Source organism: Tubulanus polymorphus, chromosome 2 (genome assembly GCF_964204645.1).
Source record: "Tubulanus polymorphus chromosome 2, tnTubPoly1.2, whole genome shotgun sequence".
Taxonomy (NCBI): domain Eukaryota; kingdom Metazoa; phylum Nemertea; class Palaeonemertea; order Tubulaniformes; family Tubulanidae; genus Tubulanus; species Tubulanus polymorphus.
In genome coordinates, this window is record NC_134026.1 from 18998905 (window position 1) to 19015329 (window position 16425).

Genomic DNA, 16425 nt, shown 5'->3' on the forward strand with positions numbered 1-16425 from the left:
TGTGATCCTAGAATATACAATTTGAAGGTTTTGCAGGGATCGTATAAGCTTAATTTGCCAGTCTGAATGTTGTCGGGTTTAGTGGCTGCACGAGACGGTTGTAAGACTAACGCCGTTGTAAGTACAACTTTTGCTGCTCTCACAATGCTTCACCTAAACATCCATATCATATAGATGTATAAACTAGTTTATCATAGTGTGAGTGATTGTATATTATAAGAATTATATATTATTAGAACGGATTATATATATTATAAGAACGACAATTCTCTTATTAGTAAAAGGACTTATTACGTACGATACGTATTTTCTTTTCGTTATTTATTTCATTTCAATCTGTAATATGCCTGTATGTATGGTGTTGCGTGGAACTGAATATGAAATAATCAGATTTTGTTTGGCTGCTGAAATGAACAAGAATCTACCATTTGGAAATATGAGACGAGAAAGGAAGTTGAGAAGAAAATATGAATTTAGGAAAGTAGAAAAGAATATATATACCCACAAGAATTCTCGTTTATTACTCATATAATTTGTCATAAAATTCTTTGTACTGCGAACAAAAATAGTCGTAGCTTATATCGGTAACATCGCACCAGTGATGACATTTATCCATTTCAAATCCCGGTACGTCCTTGCAACGACCGCACGCATGTGACTTGCATTCTGCGATGTATTCGGGAGAATTCTTACAATGCGCAATGGCGAAGCATACCGCGACAAAAGTGAAAAGGAAAAGCCCGCGCATTCTTCTACAAAATCAAAATCATAGCAACTTTTGTTGAAAAAACAGCTATATGTTATATTCACGGGCATATTGTTAAACGCACTAACCACTCTAATCAAAAGGATTCACAAAACATATTTCGAAGAATGTTGCGATACAATAATTGTACAAGAAAAAACCTTAGTCAAAATGAAATGGAGCACCTGCTGAAATTTCTGCTCGATCAATTCTGGCCATATACGCCAAAATTTTCGCCAAAATACGACCAAGGAGATGTGAAAACTTACCTGTACGAGATTGACGAGTACCTGTGCAGATTGAAAAAGAATAACAAAAAATACGAAATCGCCTCTCAATAAATACAGTTGTTTATAGATTTAATGATTAGTTATATCGTCAAGCAAATCGTTTACATGACAATAATCTAATCGGGTTTTGATATCGAAGATTGATCTATGCGAATTTTGATAAACCTTGCAACAAATATGGTATAGCAGAAATAGGTGATGAATTCCATGTTTTACTCGAATGCAATTCATTACGAAAAGAACGCAAGTTACACATTCCCTTTTTTTCTGGCGTTCGCCAAATGTTCTGAAATACAAGGCTTTGGTAAATACCACTGATGGTGATTTAAAACATCGCCTTATACGATTTTTGTCCAAGTGTGATATATAAAAATTGATTAAAATTTGAAACTAGCGTGACTGTTATATCCTCAGTGATAATATGGAAAATAGTTTGTATGAACCTCCATTGAAGATACTTGTCCTTTAACGTCCAAGTCATTTGGATCTGGCTAGGCTAGTTAGTTACATTTATTTGTACATATCACTGATTCAAATTATGCTTTGTAATTAGAAACTGTTTGTGTTATTTGTTTGTTTTTGCTAGACTAATCATTGTATATACCAAAATATCAAAACATACAATGATTTATCATGTTATCTTTATCGTTTACATCCCTGAGCGATTTTTGAATGAATTGGTCCTGCAGTGTTCTCTTGACCGTTTTAGTCAACCAGGAGACGTTCACTGGGTTCTGGTTAATGAAAATATAGCTTAGGCCACATTCATTTAGAACTTTCTGAACGGTTCTGACCGTGTAGATGAGTTATTATGTTTATTTCGCACATTATTTTACTTATTTTACTTGGATTTAGATCGTTTAGAAGTCTGCACCAATAATTATCCATTTTAGTTTTCATCAGAATTTCTACAGGAAATCTGCCAGTCTCACCATAGACAATTGCAGATGGTGTTGTTTTCTTCAGCCCTAGTGCAGTCTTTGGAAATTTTAGATGTAAGGTCTCAATAATTTTGAAATCCTCATACCCCCATACCTCAGAACCGTACAATAGAACTGGCAGAACAGTGGAATCAAAAAGACCCAACTGTATATCTATGGGTAGATCCAAACTTCGGTATTTGTTAATTAAGCCAAACATCACCCTCCGGGCTTGGCCAGAAGTTCTTTTCTGGCTTTGAGGAAGTTGCGTACGAATACGAATACGAATACGAATACGAATATTTATTACACTCCAACCATTTCCATGGTATATGGAGGAAAAACAGTATTTACAATAATTACATAAACGATAATGAAAGCTACAAAACTTAATTAACTGGTCTCACACTTATGTACATAATATACTATTTACTATTTACAATACATATATTTACAATACATATACTACCGGAGGGATTTATATACATCTAGACCTATTTTGATGAATTTTGCGTCTGATATCTCAGTGGCGCCATCTGACGGAGTAGCTGGTGTGCCGTTCCCAAACAGATAACCCTATCAAATAAACACAGGCTTAATCCCTGATAGGTGATTTTGTTGAATTCATCGTTATTTCCGCTTCGGGAATTTCATTTTTAGCAATTGTTACGCGTATTTCCAAAAACACTGGACTACGATTTACGTCATCACAATAATTTCTTCTTGTCCATCAGGAACTAGTTGCCATGTCGTACATTGAAACCAGTTGTGTTACAATTTTTCACACGTCATCTCATGCCAGGCTTGTTTCGTATCTCGTGTTAACCCCGCAGAAGTCTCATTACATAAGAAAAAACCGTGTGATGGATGTTTTAATCCGGCATTTGCTGCCTGCATTATAAACCTCGAGAGATAACAGTCCATACAACGAGGAAGAGAAACGAGGGAAAAGAATAAATTCATCCCACCCCAGGCTGTGACTAAGCTTCAAGTGACTCCATATGCAATTGAAGCCTTGAAAATGACTTGTATCTGCTTGCTCTATGCGATAAATTATGTGACGCATTAATTTCGTTAGTAATCATTTTAGAATGTAGAAGGATTTTCCTGATCGAAAGGATGTAACAATTTTATAACTCTAAAAGCAGTTTCAGCGAAAACACAGAAATCTATGGTGGATGATAAGGGCTATAACGTAAAACTCCTGGCATGCAGAAAACTCCTCGGCCAGAACACCAGGACGCAAAAACGAAACAAATGTCAAATTCCCTTTTAAGAGTCCGTTTTGGCACGCCAAAACAAATATTTTCCGACACTTTTCAAACATTGTGGTGTCCCACCAATACGAAAGTTTTCGTGGGGCGCCAAAAAGGAAGGAAATTGAGGACCTTTTCTGATTTATGCTGTCGGCAGAGATCAAATTTCCTGTCCTGTTACCGCCTTACGAATATATTTTGATGGAAATTTATTTTTCACAGTGGAAATTATTTTTACTCACGAAATATTTTTCGATGGAAATTTATTTTTCATGAAATTATTCTGACTCACGAAATAATTTTTGATGGAAATTTATTTTTCATGACGAAATAATTTTTTCGTCAGGAAATATTTTCATGGCCCTTATCAGCCACCATACCAAGACGCTTCCGTAACTTCGTTTCTGCGTCCGAAATTTACCGTTTCTGCGCTCGATTCGGCGCGTTTCAGTGCGGTGAAATTCGTTTCTTCGCGGCGAAGAACTAGAAATCACCGTGCAGAAACGCGCCAAAACGGGCTGAGCAACACGAAGGTTCGTTTCTGCGCTCGTTTTCAATTTGGCGCGTTTCTCCGCGGTAAGTTTCGTTTCTGTGGCGCATAGAAACGGACGCAGAAACGAAGCAATCTATTTTTTGCGCGCATATTGCATCGATTTTTTCTTTTAAGCTTGGCCCAAATCAGCCACCATACATTACACTTCCCTGGTTACCAGTACCTCTTCATAAACTGGTCAAAAACGTCATGTACGGTGACCGGCTTTACGATTAGGTGACTGAGTTAAGCTATTGTAAAAGTTATATTCAACTTGGTATCACTATAAAACTACAAACAATACTGCAACTGAAATACCCTAATAATACTCTATAAAATCTAACACTTCAATTGAACCCCTTGGGTTGTAGGGGTAATCCTTAAATCACATTTCCACTCAATAAAGCACACTAGATGCCATCTTTCATTAGGGGCTTGGGTGAGGTTAAGTGGCACAATCGAGTATACAGATAGTATCAAAATGGGATAACATGCTTGGGAATAATGTAAGTTTATGCTACCATGAACTGATTCCCAAATGACATCCACCAAATCGGGGGTTTAAGGGTTTAAGGGCCAGAATTGGGGACACAATTGGGCGGTTTTAAAGGGCATTTCATCCCAATGGATGATACACAATAGGCTACTAATAGCTTAGGTATGTTTCATAACGTATTCTTAAAATTAGGATACGTTGCCCTGCAATTTGCTTCATGCCGTCTTCGTTGATATATAAAACATGAAAAGAAGTAGAGGAAAGCTAATAAAGTGTGTATGTTCAGCGCATGTTAGAATAAATTGAATTTGACAGCAACATTGTTAGCACACATGAACATTTGTAAACATTCACAGCAATAAATCATCATTCGATATCAAGTTCCAATATTTGATTACTGTCAGTGATACGGCTTGACAATATAAGAATTGGGCCGCAAATAGCATTTCAAGCATTTCTATCTTCAGCAGCTATTCAACGCCGATTCTCGTAGGTAAGTCCCTTTCATGTCCCTTTCTTGATTCGCTGATGCTTATCTAAGAATGCGTCAACGAATATCAGAACTCACGAGAGTCCATTAAGTCTACCGTAAGAATCCCGTGGAGATATTCAATGGATGTATTAAATTGATATTATTTTTGGGTGACAAATTGAAGATATCGGTCGCACTTACCAAACAGCATTTCTGACCGACCGTCTTTAACATTACACTTCAGATCGGTTTTCTCAAAATTTCGTGACTTGATAGGACTTTATCCTTCCTACCTGCATGTGTTTGTATTTTGTAGAAATAATGCGCGGGGTAATCATTTTCATGCTCATCGCCTTGTGCTTCGCCATTGCGCATTGCAAACATTCGCCCGAGTACATCGCAGATTGTAAGTCATACGGTTGCGATTACTGCAAGAATGTGAACGGCTTCGACGTCCAAAAATGTTACCAGTGGTGCGAAGTTGCTACGATCAGCTACGACTATATGTGTGATCAATACAAGGAATTTTACGAAAAATTATAAAAAGTAGTTGAATAAAAATCCGTGCAAACTTACGTGGTTTAGCAAAGACTTCATTGTTTTCATTAAATGCTTCTTGAATTTCCAGTACCGTGTTTGCATAGACATACCCTATTTGAACAGCGACGAAACTAATCCAATTTCAAAAAAGCACCGGATTTCATTTGGAGAGAACTGTAAAGATTGTTGTTTGAATAATACTATTTTTCATATTTTTTCCGAGGCAGAGTACATTTTAGACAATCAGCTATCGGGTATTGTAACTTAGCACCAAGTGTGTGCAACACAAAGTGCCAATAAAGCAAGAATAACATCCCCTTTATGTATTTTTGATAATAGCAATACATGTAATAACTTAATGATTTAGGTGTCATGAGGATACATTATAGAGGTTCGGTTATATTCAGCAATTTGCGTAGTTTGACCAAGTACAACGAGACGAGTACTTCGTAAAAGGTTAACTAGTTCGGTTAACGCGGCTCCTCTACGAATCTTCTCATCACGTATAGTTTGACCATTGAGTATTTTTAAAGAACTAAGTGAGGTACGTAACCCATAGTCACTGGGTTTATTAAAACGCAAGTGTGATTGATAAGCACTGTGTTCTTACAATCGGAAATTCGAATATAAAGTGATGCATTATTCCTTTCCGATTACAATATGATTATGATTGCATTTTAGTTTCAGTTAAGTCTATTGCTCCACAAATAATTTTGCATTGTACATCGAAAGTAAACTATCAATATACACAAAAATTACTATGAAATGAACCTCCGAGAATACCTCCGCTTTAGGGATGTATTATATTACCTGTTTCAATTGGTAGTTTGTTATCATTTCATCTATATTGGCGCAATGGAATAGGTAGGACTTGCAATGCGCTTGGAACTGAAGTTCAGTTTTGGCGATTGAATATGTTGTCCTGGGCCTGGTTTTATAGACTTGTATTATCTTTAACCCGGGGGTTAACATAATTGAAAATGATTTAAGTTAGGCCCGGGTTAAAGTTATATAACCGGCCCCTGGGCAGTTACGACAATCAGCCATCCATTTTTGAGTAATTGATTTTGGAGACGCAGTTTTATAACAAATTGAAACATTTTAACGTTGTAACAAAATTGTAAAATTGTAACAGTTCTAACATGAGAGAATTATGTATAGTTGTAATCTATCCATCTTCGTTTCCACAAAATTTAAATTTAGGTAGAAAACAAATTGAGCTAATTGGTTTATAAATTCAGAACTCGAATAAACGAACTTTTAGTTATTTTTTGTAAGCTTAATACTGGTACAACATGTAACGACGTCGCGATCAACTAATTAGATCTGTATGAGCTGAAGTAATGAAACCTGAAATGTGTAAAAAAATCGGTTTAATCGTTTATTCATCAAAAGGAATGCAATGGTGGAGCCAGTGGCACACTGGGAGTAGTACGTGCTTTCCCTAATGTCATCGAAAATCTCAAATACGTGTGATTGGTTTTCCGCTATTCATAAGCCCAACAAACTGAAGATCTGACCAATAACCAAAAATAGGACGATTTTCATCGCATTGATTGTGTTAAAATCTAAAGCTTCACTCCATCATCAGAACCGCTGATTCACGGATGAAACATGAATCAGTTTTTTTTTAATAGTTTGCATCAATAAGGTACTCATAAGCCTGATGAAGAAGTCGAGAAAGCTCCACCCTAATTGACTACATGAAATGAATCCGGTGTTGCGTTCGCCGGATATGAGACTTTTATGTGACATCATACACACGCGGTGTACTTCACTACCTGGAGTTGAATCCAAATGTTGCCGTCAGTGCAAACCAAAAAACTTGCATTTGCTCTCAACCGAGTAAATATCACGATAATCTTGAGACAAGTCAATATATGACCCCTTGCAACCCGATGAATTGAATGAAGTATCAATTTCCTAATATTCCCACCCTGTGAGACTGGCCACCCAACGTTACAATATCTGAAAGATTAGATTGCACATGTGCGTAACGGTGCGTAACGGTTCAGTCTGAGCAATCCGATTTCTCAAAGGTAAGGACAGAATAGCATGCGTTTGAAAATTTCTGGTCCTTTTTGGCCAAAAGTAGCACTTCTGAACTTTCAAAACCTGTAATCTCTACTACCAATTTTACATTATAAGCTACTTTTTAGTCTGCTTCAGGGAATATCTAATGAAAATTGCTTTTTATAAAAATCCATTTCTCGAACTCTTGCGTGACTCTTCTGTACCACATTATATTATGATCATTCCACGTCGTCGATTCCCTGTTGGACGTCTGACTCATGTTTACGAATGAAATTGAAGAACGCAGCTTTAGATTAGCTAATTGGGATTAACATGTAGAGTATTCTCATATTGGCCGGGTCATCGGCTGGCTGACGTTAGCCGACTTTTCCATAGTCAATTTGATCATCATGGTTTATATAATATGGTTTATTTCATAACAATAGTATCGTAGAATCTTATCGAAATGAACAACTATGACTTTTAGTGCACAATATATACGTTAAATGTATTTCGATCCTAGAAAGTCCACTCATTTTCACAGTAACCGCTTAAAAACGAAACGCCGAAATTTCCCCGGATCTCGAACTGGATGTTGTAGCAGGAACGGTGTACCATCTGCACTGTCTACACTGCTTTTCGTGAAATCGATTTACGTCTACACACAATTTAATCGCCTAGGCCTAATTTCTACAGAAGGGCATTGCATTGCAGTCTTCTTTAAATTATTCATTTTTTAGTCTAAATCTAGGTACAAATTCGGGTTTTAAAAGTTTAAAATATCGACTTGTCGATTGTCGATTCTTGGTGGCTACAATGCTTATCGTATATATTTCCCATTAAGCCTATAATCTGTTCCACGGAAGCGTCCTGGAGACATATCTATTTAAAAATTGTGATTGTCGAGGCTTATTCCGAGTTATTATTCCGAGTTTGTAACTCGAAACAAACCCCCAAAAATCGCATTTAACTGAGAAAACTAGTTTATTCCGAGTTACAAACACGGAAGAAACTAGTTTTCTCAGTTAAATGCGATTTTTAAGGTTTATTCCGAGTTTCAGTCTCTCGCACATGAATCTATGCGCATGTCTAAGCGCATGTCCTTTTGCTATATATTTTCACGCTTTAAGTCAACTTGGTTTATGGTACAATTGCCAACTACAGTTCCCCTTGACGTGTAGGCTGTTAAAGGACGTTAGATAGCTTTTCATTTAGCTCGGAATTCGATAGGCCTATTCGTTTTTTCCTCTCTATTGTTTCTCAGTCCTATCTATCGGCTTCATTTCATATTCAATTCCAATTAAAGTTGTTATTTGAAAGGTTAAATAGACGTGAAGCGGGGTAGATCGACGATTTCAGGCTGATGGTGCAAAATCCAAGGAGGGTGTCTGTTTTTATTCATTGAATAACATCTTTTTAAGTTTGTACGCAGACAAGCGTTCTGGAGATAGGCCTGCTTTTTAACTCAGAAAATTGAATTGCGATTTCACAGCATTCACTTTGGGAATAGCCTACCATTCACAGAAATCCGGGGGTATCACCACCATCTGGATCCACCACTGCTCTAATGGGGTTTTCCGCGGAACCAGTTAGCTGCAGAAAAATTTAATCTTAGCAATTTCTAGTCGTGTAGAAATTGAGTGACGAATAAGCTTATGATTTTGGTGCAAAGATATAAACCATAACCCGGTATGTTTTCAAAAAAAATTAAAATCTCTATTTGCGAACTCAATTAAGTGTGAAGCGTTTGGCATTTTTTTTCTGAAGATGTATTTGCCTAATTATATTCGAACTCGTTTTATCCATTGAGATCTTCGTAATTGCGCTAGTCTGTATGTACTTAAGAGATCCAACATTCAATGATTTAATTCTAAGTACATTGATCGTAATAAAATAATGTAGTCTATACGCCTAATTCATTATGTTGGTTGATAATCACGAAGATAAAGATAATTAGAGATTTATATTTTTTGGAGCTTGAATGCTAAATCAGACATATGGGAAATTAATTTTCGCTGTGGGAAACGAAGCTTTCTTATATAAAGTATTTTATTCATTCTTGTTATTCATTCGGAGTAATACTAGTATCCGACGAACATGTGGAAGATAATTTGTTTCGCGCAACTTCTGATCTGTTTGGGGGTACATGGTCAGAGGAACTACTTCGCCCTTTCCCGCGGTCTAACTGACAAGGAAAAGCAACACATTCTCGATGTCCATAACATGCTGCGGGCTCGAACAGCCAAAGGCCAAACGAAGGGTACACCAGCAGCGGCCGATATGGTAGCATTAGTAAGTACGATTTTTATTGTCAAATATTTCGAAAGGAGATTAATCAAATTAATTTTAGCTTGATATTAGCGCAGGAAAAAGATATTTTGTATCGAGGAACATATTTGAATATGCGCTGTGAAACGTCCTAACGCGCCCGCATATTTTTCTTGCATCGGCAATTCATGGTAGGTGAAAAAGGCCATCAAAACATGTTCCCGAAGAAAATATTTTACCTCTATATTAAGAACGGAAGATCTTTGACGATCATCATTTTTGCAACAGATGCAAATCAAAGCATCTGAAGGCAAAAAATGTTATCCGAAGTATTTATTATTGCTTACTGTCGGTGTGTCCTTTTTCACTGTCATGCGTGTTAATTTCATCATAACGAAATTGTTTTTAACACTTTAAATGTATTTGGTCGTATAACCCAGAATAACACTTGATGGCTTTGTGATATAAATTTGATTGTCAGTTAGAATAAACTCGTGACAAATCACGAAGGTTGATAGGTACATAAGATTAAGATGGAGGAATTACGATAAATCAATCGTTATAAATAAGTAATTGGGTAAAAGTAACTCATTAAAGGAACAGGTAATAATAATCCTTCATCCATTCAAGCTAACACTTACATCCAGATCACCACACAAAGTTATGAAGCATTGAAGCTAGCATAGTGTCCTAAGGATTTCCATATAGTCTTTAAATATCTAGAAATTTTGCTTCGACATAAGTTACTTTACCCATTCGATTATTAAATACAGCATGAAATAGTTGGTCCAGTGTTGAAGTGTGTTTGTGTTGATAGGAATGGGATGATAGACTAATGAAACAAGCACAAGGAAGAGCTGATATGTGTTTTGGACTGGCACGTGCGCATGACACCGCTAGAGAAAGACAGTTCAATCCGTATGAAAGTGTCGGACAAAACTTTTTTGGTGGTGCTACCTTGGATAGGTAAGATAGGCAAATGAGCAAGTATTTAACTATTCAGCATTCATCTTGATTTTATATTCATTAATGTACATTGGTTTTGTTGTTGATCAGGCTATGCTGAGCTTCACGTCATTATTGCTCCAACGGTCTCCATTGCCCCAGTGGTGCATTATGTCCATCAGCCCTTGGGGCCAGGTCCGACTGACAGAACGAGATGTTGAACTACATCGTATCATTCACTTTCAGCGGAATGTTCAATCTTTGGTTTAAAGAATTGCTGACATACAGCTATCATTCTGAACACTGTGTTCCAGGTAAAATCTGCGGCCATTATCTCCAGGTATGCAAATTTCTACGTTTCCCTTTACTAGCGTGGATTGCTTTTTCAAACCAAGGTGACAAAGTGGTCGGTACATATGTTTCTATTCTATCATACCATGTAGTTGATATGGGGAAGAACGCACATTGTTGGCTGTGGATACAACGACTGTAAAGGCAGATATGATCTAGATCGTTTTTACTGTAATTATGCTGTTGGGTAAATATCACGAATTTCAAATCCATTATGGAAACAAGTGTATTACCAAATCAACTCCTTTTGGAAGACATGTCATCTGGTCGGTCCCTCTTTTATCCTTATACCCAAATATTCACGAATAATTTCAAATCAATAAACACACCCTTTTTCTTCGTGTTGATGTCCAATGGAGGAACGATCACTGACGAGTATTCAACATTCTTTACCATATACCATTGCGAATCCTTGAAAGTGCAGTGTCCGCCATGTAGTAATGGAACATAATATAAGTCCCAAAATTACAGTTTGACTAAAATTGTTTAATGAACTGAAAATATAGACATATGTCGATAGACTGACGAAGGGTGATAGTAAATACCCGGTCTATACCTCATCAACTTGTAATTGCGGGACATTTAATTTTCCATTATCATTTAAAAGTGTTGTTCGAGTTGCAAAATTCCTTTTATTTACCGGTAATGCAGGGCAAGTAGTCCTTGGAATGGAGAATCAAAGAAACCATACACAGAAGGAAAACCTTGTACAAAATGTCCAGCAGGATATAGCTTTTGCATGGGAGACGCACTTTGCGGTACGATTCAATACGATTCTGTGTTTTTGGTATTTTGTGATATTTCTTATATTCATTATTTCGTATTGTATTTATATTTACAGCGTCAAAAAAGGCGTGCGATAACAGCGATAGTAAATGTGGTATGCATTATGAAATATCCCCGGTGTACTCTCAACGAGACAACTCGACAAAAATTCTACTGATATTCTGAATATTCTCCGAAAAATAATCGAATCTTCAATTCATTTCTTATCGACTTTCAGAGTGTACATTACGATCTTGCGAAAATGGAGGAAAACTGGATACAGGGAATTGCGTATGTAATTGTCCGAAAGAGTTTGAGGGACCTACTTGCAAAGGTAATTTCAAAGTCTCGTTGAAGATTATTTCTAATCCGGAGAGTCTTGGGGAACTGTGAAATTTTTTCTTATATCGAACATTATGCGTCCATATTGTTTATGCCGTTTAATTTTTGTTGAACTTGCTTAGTACCTTGCAAAGACAAGAGACCCATACACGAATGTACCGGTTTAAAGAAGATGGGGTATTGTGATTATTCCCAGACAGCGGCTATCTTCGATACGCTACCCAGTTGCAGGAAGACCTGTGCCTTCTGTGGTGGGTATCAAAAATCAACTCCCATCTCGTGTGTGTAATTAAATAACGTAAATTTCTATAACTTTCTAACAAACAGGACGTGTGATTGCAATAGACAAGGGTGAAGTAAATGCCTCCAAATTCAAAACAAATGTAAAGAGAGAGAAAATGAGTGAGTAGTCTTTCTACAACGTACTTTCATCCGCAGGGAATTATTTTTATTATACTATCAAAATCATTAGATCATAACGTCTGTCGTTGGTATAATTCATAGTCAAATACATGTACATCGTATAGATTCATCATGTTTTTTTTTATATCAAAAGTACGCCTACTTATTAAAACTATCACAAAGAACTGTTTTTCTAAAATGCATTTTGCTTCTGATTTATGTATTTATAGATTTGGGATAAGAAGCTGCCGAGAAACGATTATCTGTATAGGGCAAACATGATGGAAGCGCATACGAGGGGAATAGCGTCAGATAACCACCATTAATTATGTTGCATTGTAATAATATAAATCTAGCATGAATATCATAACTGGTCTGAGTGTTTATCACGTTTGTCAGCTGTCGCATCGAACCACTTGCTAGTAATGGTCGGCTTCGTCCACAAATACTTTCTTCATTACATAAGCTTTTTGTTGCTCTCTTCACACCCTATATATACGAACACCGGGAAGTCCTCAGCGTTGTTCAATGACAGTATACAGTTCTGACATCCAATTATCAGTTAGTTTTTTTTCTATCGTTCAGGCCGACATTTTTATCACTTATACAGTATCACCTACTGCCTGAGCACAACCCTGGAACTTTTCGTCAAAACACTATGCCGACCGGTCTGAATTCTTTCGTAATTTTTCCAAACTTTCTAGAGGTTTTTGCTATTCATATATATAAATATGGTTCGGAAACGATGAAGTCAGGGGCCAGTCACTCCTAAGCTAACCAGTTGGTAGATGACATCGTGACCATCAAAACTACATATTAGCGTGGTATTTATCAGATATGGCTAGCCTCAGCCAACTTTTCAGCAAGTGGCCCAGCGGAGTAATATTTCTTTCCTTGCAACCAATGGAGATACTGCAACAATTGAATATCATTGCGTTGACGAATAACTTGAAAACACGTACGTTTTTCTCATTGTATGTATGATTTACATGTTCAAACCTTATCCAAAAGGCCAAATTAACAAATATTAACATATATTAGGTGGTTATATACTTTCAACATATTTCGAGAATACAGAACATATGGATTTCTATTTACTGACTGTCTGAGACAGTGCGCGCGCTTGCAGTTTCGATATAATTCGATTGTCGATTAGTCATTTGTTGTACTAAACTTACACGATTTTGGCCCTAAAAGTGGATTACTGCTCTTTTTCAATCGTAGATAGAATCATCGATTGCGGCGAACCTGACGGGTCCTTTTGACTTCATAGTGTCAATCCCATCAACGAATTTCACTTTATTGTGACTCGAAGTTAAACTAGGCCGTCGTGAATCGATAACGGTTTTCTGTCCACTATCAATGTTCGAATCGGAGCGATATATGCCAGAGGATTCATTCTTCGCTTCCATTTTCGACATGGACGCTTTTGAAGAATTTGTACTTGATTGGCGATTATCGGATGAAGTCGCGATCTTTCTTCTGCCTTTATTACCAATAGCTGCAGCGTTCGGCGCTGATTTCCCTATTCCCACGTGCAATTGCGAATTATTTTGATTATAATGATAAACCATCCCCATTTTAACGCGGAACATATCCATCCCATTTCGAATTTTTTCGTTTTGCTGAGCTATAACCGACTTCTGCCTTTCTATTTTTTGCCACAATTGTTTGTACACCAACTGATGCCGACTAATTTCCAATAAAGAGATTTTAAGGTCACGTTCGTATGAGCTTACTATACTGGTACATTGTTTTTTAAGCTCTTGGTGAGTGAAATACAGTTTCTTATGCGATGACGAATTTCTTCTCGCAGCCTCATATTTTGCCTCTTTATCTAATACCCTTCCAGTTGACGGAAACATTTTGTTACCGGGAGAAGATGATATTCGTTGAGCCAATATTAACCAACACTTTTTAGGTACTACCTAGCATATTGTGGTTACTGTAAAATGATAAAACAAGAAAATGCACAGTCATTGTTATTCATTATCATGACGAAACCCGTCTTATGAGCGCGTATCAAATTGATTTGACGATCAATTATGAAGCAACATAACGCATTCTCATATAGGCCTATTTCATTAGAATTATGAAGCCAAATATTCTAACCTTAAAAAGAGAAAGTCTCATTTTGTACAGTATCCCAAACGTGGTACTCACACGTAACAGGTGCAATTCATTACGACCCTGCTTTATATATACATATAGCATTCCTGTTCAACTAGAATGAAATATGATCATCCGTTATGAATTCATTGATTCATTGTGAAGAAATGTATGTCAGCCAGTGTACGTTTGAAATAATTGTACGATTATATCCCCCAAAGAAAGGCACACACTTTCCGGTTTGGTCGGTTCCCCAGAGAAAGTTTATATAGTATTTATTTGCCACGTCCGCGCGATCACAGATAATCGAAATGACTCGATAAGGCGATTTTGAAACGATAATCGATTCACGCGTTCGATTTATAGCCTTCACAAAAAATGCACGCTTTGATAAATGATAGTCATCAGCCTTTAGGGAAAACGTAACACCCAGTCCACTAGGACGTGCCATGAAAATGATGATGCGCCGGTGAGTCTGCCAATCCGCTTAAAAGATAATGCTTTTACATATAAAACAACAGAAACAGAGTCTATGTCAACTTTATGATCCGCCTGAGACAGAGTAAAGTTATCCCACATAAAATCCATTATTCTTTACGCACATTGTGGTTAGAAGTTCAAACATTATGCATATCTAGCCGATCTGTTATCTTACCACCTTACCAACTCGTTGCCTCAGCTCCGCAAAAATTACTAACAGTTCGCAGATACAAGCTCAAAACCTTTGGTTGCCGATCATTCTATGCCATCGCTCCCGAACTCTAGAACTTTCTGCAGACTCGCATCCGTCTCATAGACAACATCTCAGCATTCAAATCAGGACTAAAATCTTATCTGTTCACTCTGTTCATTTCCAGCCGTAGAAATCATTTCTAGGGAACGCCTTTGAACATATACTGGATGAAATTGGCGCTTTATACATTTTGACATTCATTCATTGAATATGGTATCATCCTCTAAATTAGATACACATAACGCTTAAAACCGATCGAGGACGAGAAAAATATCTTACATCATTTTCGCGAAACCAAAGAATCTCACTCTGTGTTCCAATAAGCCGGAAGGAACTGAATAAGCCGCGAATAGGCCTCGAATAATTTCCTAGTATGAACGCTTAGTACCTTACTGAAATCCTAGTATGAACGCAGCTATAAATGCAACCTGAATGAATACTATCGGCGACAAATACCATTTTTACGGAAGAGCATTGGGGCCATATGGTTTTTTCAAAGTCGAAATTTCGAGTTTAAAAGTCGAAATTTCGATTCACGTACTATAATGGAACTATCGCTAACCGTGATGATATGAGCAACGGCGAATTGAAGTAACCAATCTGACGGTAATGCGGGACACTGTCACAAAAAAACAAAGTGCATTTGCAAGTATTAAAAAGTCGTTTACAACCATGCGATAAGCATACCCATGGAAATCGACGATTCACATTTTGTTTTGTATTTCAAAATCTCCATTCACGCGCCGATCAAAGAAATGCGTCAGATTACATGAACGATCATTGAACCGTCGTGAACTTTGGAGTAAAGTCAAATGATTACTTCAAGTTTGAACTATCATGTATCAGTCAACGCAATTAATGAAATATTCTTATCTGTGGAGGTGCGTGAGCTTTTCACCTTCATGCTGATCGTTGTATGTTTCACCGCTTCACATTTTTCAAACATTCGCCGGAGCAGAGACACCAGCTTAGATTACGTGAAAGCAATATTTTCTTGTTATTAGAGTTATTTCCACATCGCACCTGGGAGGAACTGAAGAAAAAAATGAAAAGGTGTGGAAATTGTCAATAATATGATCCAAATTACGAGATCACGAGATTGAAAATTGTTGAATTGTGATGGAAACACGACGGTGGACTAAAGAAAAGAAAAATCGTTTTTTTTATATGATAATTTCTGGGGCGGATCCGTGCGCCAAGTATTTGATAAATGCCTAATAATGATGATATCTTAGTTGGCGTTTAA

The 16425-nt window shown here is 37.0% G+C and overlaps 1 protein-coding gene and 2 long non-coding RNA genes across 3 annotated transcripts; 2 read left to right on the plus strand and 1 right to left on the minus strand.

The window, feature by feature from the left end:
- Positions 1-496: 496 nt before the first annotated feature.
- Positions 497-1078, minus strand: LOC141900472 (uncharacterized). The gene is made up of 2 exons (XR_012618700.1): positions 1015-1078; positions 497-752 (listed from the first exon to the last, which is right to left on the minus strand). It is a non-coding gene; the product is annotated as an uncharacterized LOC141900472 (long non-coding RNA).
- A 3567-nt stretch (positions 1079-4645) lies between these two features.
- LOC141900357 (uncharacterized) lies at positions 4646-5303 on the plus strand. Its single transcript, XR_012618687.1, has 2 exons — positions 4646-4732; positions 5028-5303. It is a non-coding gene; the product is annotated as an uncharacterized LOC141900357 (long non-coding RNA).
- A 4044-nt stretch (positions 5304-9347) lies between these two features.
- On the plus strand, positions 9348-12698 carry LOC141899764 (scoloptoxin SSD43-like). The gene is made up of 10 exons (XM_074786276.1): positions 9348-9556; positions 10350-10498; positions 10724-10817; positions 10921-11015; positions 11480-11586; positions 11670-11708; positions 11832-11927; positions 12058-12186; positions 12263-12337; positions 12568-12698. Exons 1-10 carry the CDS (start codon positions 9362-9364, stop codon positions 12576-12578), a joined length of 990 nt encoding a protein of 329 aa, XP_074642377.1. The 5' UTR covers positions 9348-9361; the 3' UTR covers positions 12579-12698.
- Positions 12699-16425: the final 3727 nt, after the last annotated feature.